The 4,338-nt window shown below is 42.7% G+C and overlaps 1 protein-coding gene across 5 annotated transcripts in view; it reads right to left on the bottom strand.

Moving 5' to 3' along the window:
* The window catches only part of creb1b (cAMP responsive element binding protein 1b), a 62,866-nt gene extending 58,772 nt beyond the window's left edge, over positions 1 to 4,094 (bottom strand). The window contains exons 1-2 of one of the 5 annotated variants that reach the window (XM_048598781.1): positions 3,666 to 3,703; positions 2,323 to 2,374 (exon numbers count right to left, since the gene is read on the bottom strand). In XM_048598781.1, coding sequence (XP_048454738.1) covers positions 2,323 to 2,374; positions 3,666 to 3,691 — 78 coding nt within the window. In that variant the 5' untranslated portion in view covers positions 3,692 to 3,703. Of the gene's footprint in view, positions 1 to 2,322; positions 2,375 to 3,430; positions 3,629 to 3,665; positions 3,769 to 3,910 lie in introns of those variants that run through there. The other 4 variants (XM_048598783.1, XM_020532422.2, XM_048598780.1 and 1 more) reach the window with 4 other exon arrangements.
* Positions 4,095 to 4,338: the final 244 nt, after the last annotated feature.

The raw sequence follows: 4,338 nt of genomic DNA, 5'->3' as shown, positions 1-4,338 counted from the left end.
TAGCTTTCATAAATGAGGTGTTCCTCAATCAGTGGAATCAACAGACTTCCAACAAACAATTGTCTCATTGCATACCTCAACAGTTATGAAGACAAAAATCGAAGCTAATCATCACAATTCATAGACTGCCTCAACGCTATTATATTGTCCAATTCTCTCTCATTTGTACACGTAACTAAAATCTTTGAATCCAGTTGTCACTCAACGGCACCACATATCAAAAAGATTGCAGGTTCCAATGATGTTGGACAGCGCAAAATCCAGGCTGACATTCCAGTGCAGCAGACAGAGTGCAACATTACAAAACAAGCCATCTTTTGAACAATGCATTAACTGAAGCCCTCCTCAGGCACAATTTTGAACAAGAGCAGAGGAGAGCTTGCAATACGCCCTCAAATGAATCCCTCTAGCAACATTAATGAAACAGGTTATTTGTTCATCACTAAATGCCCATTATGGGATCTTCCTGAATGAAAACTGTGTAAATGCTGGAACGGTTGTAACCAATGAACACACTACTATACAAGTATTTCACTGGCTGCAAAGCACTTTACATATAGTAACTCCATACCATATACATGTACTTTTCATCTCTCTAACTGAGAGTATGCACATTTTAATCCTTCAAGTCTGATTGCTCTTTGTAAAACACATCAAAATGAAAAAGAACACACTCAATAATTCAACAACAACCTGGATATGCTCCTCATAGTTTAAAACAATTGTCCTATACAGTTTACGATCACTCATTTTCAACAACACCAAGTACAGGATTTGGACACACCGCTGAAGCCTGCAAAAGGAAGGAAATAAATGTGGTACTGAGCTCATAACAATAAACTTGGATCCATATAAATAGAGCTTTCTTGATACTGACATATACTTGTGTAAAATACAGCAGAGATTACATCTCATACACAACAGTATCATCAGCCACATCATATCTCCAAGACCAACCTCCTGAAATTGCAATACTTAATCATACACTTGTCATTAAAAATGCATGCTTTCATGTCACAAAATGCATTTACCTAGCTCCAAACAGAGAAAATTACTAAGGGTCTTCAAGGGAGTAAGAAATATCAAAGGGCCAGTGAAACAAAGGAGATATTAGGTACAGGAATAATAGCTCTAGTTTTCGGATGAGTGTAAGTTAAGCATGGTGGAGAATGGGATACAGTTCAGGAGAATACAGAAATGACAAACGCATACATGAAGATTTTACCTGACGATGGGCTGCTGAGGTGGAGACAGGCACTTTTAATGATTATGTAGGTGGCCTTCATGATCAGTAGTTTAGCTTTGGACTCAAAACAAATGCAGAAACTGGAAACAGTCTGGTTCAGATAAACGTAAAAATTGAAGGAGGAGATGGGAAGGTTCAGTTTTAGACATTTTGTTTAGCTTTGGGAAGATAAACCAAAGAAGTTTAAACTCATCCAAAAGTGGATCAAGCTAGCAAACAGATAATTCCTGAGAGAGGAAAGAGAACAATTTATAAAATCATCTACAGTGACATTTGAGTGGAAGGGCCAGGGCCAAGGACGTGATTAGTAAAGAATTGGCGGGGGGGGGCATTATCCAGACTATTCGGATATGGGTAAGCAGTTCTTGCAGAAATTGAGACCCAGTGAAGATTGTTCTGATCTGAGCAGATCTGGCAACAGGGTAGTGATGCTAGATGTAGCACATGTTCGAGCCACTGTGCACTAAGCAGCAAATTCTGTAATCTCACCAATTTACTGACCATTGCCTCTGGCATTTCCAATTTACTAATGTTTTGTGGGGTTTTGCAGTTACAAACTAGACAAAGTATCTTATGTAAACCTCCATCTGATACATTACAATAAAACAATTGTTTGATCAAAATATTCTGAAAAATAGCTACTGTACTTTAACTTGAAACCTATTTGCATTTTCAAATCCTCGATAAATGACTCCCATGATCAAGTCTTGCTCTGATAATCAAGTAAATGTGTCCCTTTTAAAAGGCCACATTAATGTAAAGTTTCTAATTCATTACTATGCGTGGGCCATATAAATTTACAATCCAACTAAAGTACACAGCATCACTTAGTTGTATAAAGTCAAGACCTCAGGAAAAAAAATTATGTAAAATTCAGCCAAAAATATCTGACTATTCTGTCTTGAGAACAGCAATTGCTTCATTTAACAAAAAGGCCCGATGGCAAAACTAACTGAAGCAATATTATTTGAATTCAGTCTTGTTTATTCCTGAACTAAATAGCAAAGAGAATCTAGGCCAATGCAGCATTTAAAACAAAGATCCCACAGGAAATAATGCAAAGAAGATTTGCATACCTGCACATGGTTAATTGTTTCAGAATTCATGCTACATGGATACACAGGATTACTATAAAACAAAATAAATATTTCAACTACCTTCAAATTATTGCATTAAACATTTTAATTCTGAACTGGTAGAACAAATCCATGGAAGATCACAGGGGTTGAAATATACTCTACTTGTTAACTTTTAAAAAAATCTAAAGCTGTTTGTGGCACCATTCATCATGGCGAAAATGTATTATTGGCGCAAGCAATTTTGTGGATATGCTGTAGGAAATATACGAGATCACTAAGAGTAGTTGAACTACATTCTTTCACTTTTAGAAGACTACTAATCCAAGAAGCGTGGATTTCTGTACTGCTGAAAGAATTTATATTATGAAACATGTTTTGTGGAATTTCAAATGCATTTCCGCACCTCAGGATTCGGGGGAGAAGGGGCTCTTGCATAGCGAGATCCAAACACGGGCAGGGCATTGTGCGATTTTTGGGGGGCCGGGGTGGGGGAAGCGATTTAAAAGCAAACATGTGTAGAAATTACAGTAATGGCACAGGAAACAACGACCCGTGGTCTTCTCACTTCTTGCTCACAGTAGTGGTCCGACGCCCATTTTATTTTAAACACCAAATTGAGAGAGAGAGGAAAAAAAGTGATGTTGCAATAGAAACAAGCCAGTTTCCCTGGTGGCTGCATTTCTTAAAATGCGTTTAGAAACTGAGAACTGGGTGGTGTTTGGCGGGGGGAGGGGGGGGGTGGTTGGTTAGTTAAGAAATGTTAATACATAAGATTTTTGGCGGGGACTTTTCTGCAAAGCGAGGGGTGGGGGGCGGGGGAAGGATTGGTTGGTGGGGAGGGGGGGGGGGGGTGTTTTCTTTTTGATATAAACATTGCTGGGGGCTGTTCCTGGAGTAGAAACGGGGAAAGTGAGAAAGCCCTTCTCGCTCACTCTCTCTTTCCAATCCAGGAACCGTGTTCACTAACAAGCCAGCCGCCATTGTTCAGATGCAAGCTGCTGTTCACTCACCACCAACACCACCACCTCCTCCTCCTCCTCAACACCGCCCCTCCACACCCACACCAACCCATCTATCTCTCTCTCTCTCGATTTATCTCGCTTACCGGTTTTATTTCCCTCAAGTCCCCGGCTCTCTCTGCTGCCACTGGACACTCACACCGAGACGTAAACACCGCGTCAGTCCCTTACACCTCCACCGCGTCACTCACTCACTCACTCACACAGTCAGTCAATCTCTCTCTCTCTCTGACTGAGTCGCTCCCGGCGCAGACAGAGGAACGGCAGGGATGTGTGTGTGTGTGTGTAGGGGGAGGGGGTGAAAGGGTAGGAGCAACCTACTTGTGCGCAGTCGCCAAACTCCCCATCTCCCCGCACAACGCGCTCCAGCTTTCGGAAATTGCGCGTGCGCGCACCCGCCGTGAACATTGGGGACAACCCGCCGCAACCGCCGAGCGTCTTTTGCATCAAACTGCGCAAGCGCATAACCAGACACCCGCGCCCCACCGCGACAAACCCTTTTTCAAACTCCAACCGCCCCAGCGCGTTCCCTGTCCGGGCTGAGCCGAGTCGCGCCAGGTACGCACTGTTGAATCGGTTCCGAATGTACCGTCTCATCCTATTGTCAGTTTCGTTTTTGTTTTGAAAATCAGACACCCTTTCTCTCCCCCACCGAACGATCAGGGTGTGTAACTTAGGATGAACAAAAACAAAACAAACAAACGTGAACTCCGGCAAAGGAAAGAGAGCACGCGCAAACGGTTCCTTAACGGAACGTGTGGTTACTACGCGTGCGCGCCGCGGCTCCCTTCACCCGTCTCCAACGCCGGGCGGGGATAAATGTACGCATACGCCGCTTTCCCAGCCCTGAATTTGTTTTTCTTGGAGGGGGTTAGATATTCAGTAGAGACCCGCATAAGAATCGCGGTTAAAAACTATCCCCTTATTTGCAATACTACTTCCTCTTAAATATTGAACAGCCGCCCCATGCGGTCTCAATCACGACTCTCTTGTA

Source organism: Rhincodon typus, chromosome 7, assembly GCF_021869965.1.
Source record: "Rhincodon typus isolate 14 chromosome 7, sRhiTyp1.1, whole genome shotgun sequence".
Classification (NCBI taxonomy): domain Eukaryota; kingdom Metazoa; phylum Chordata; class Chondrichthyes; order Orectolobiformes; family Rhincodontidae; genus Rhincodon; species Rhincodon typus.
Note: the sequence above shows the minus strand (reverse complement) of the source record. Positions and strands in the feature narration are given on the sequence as shown.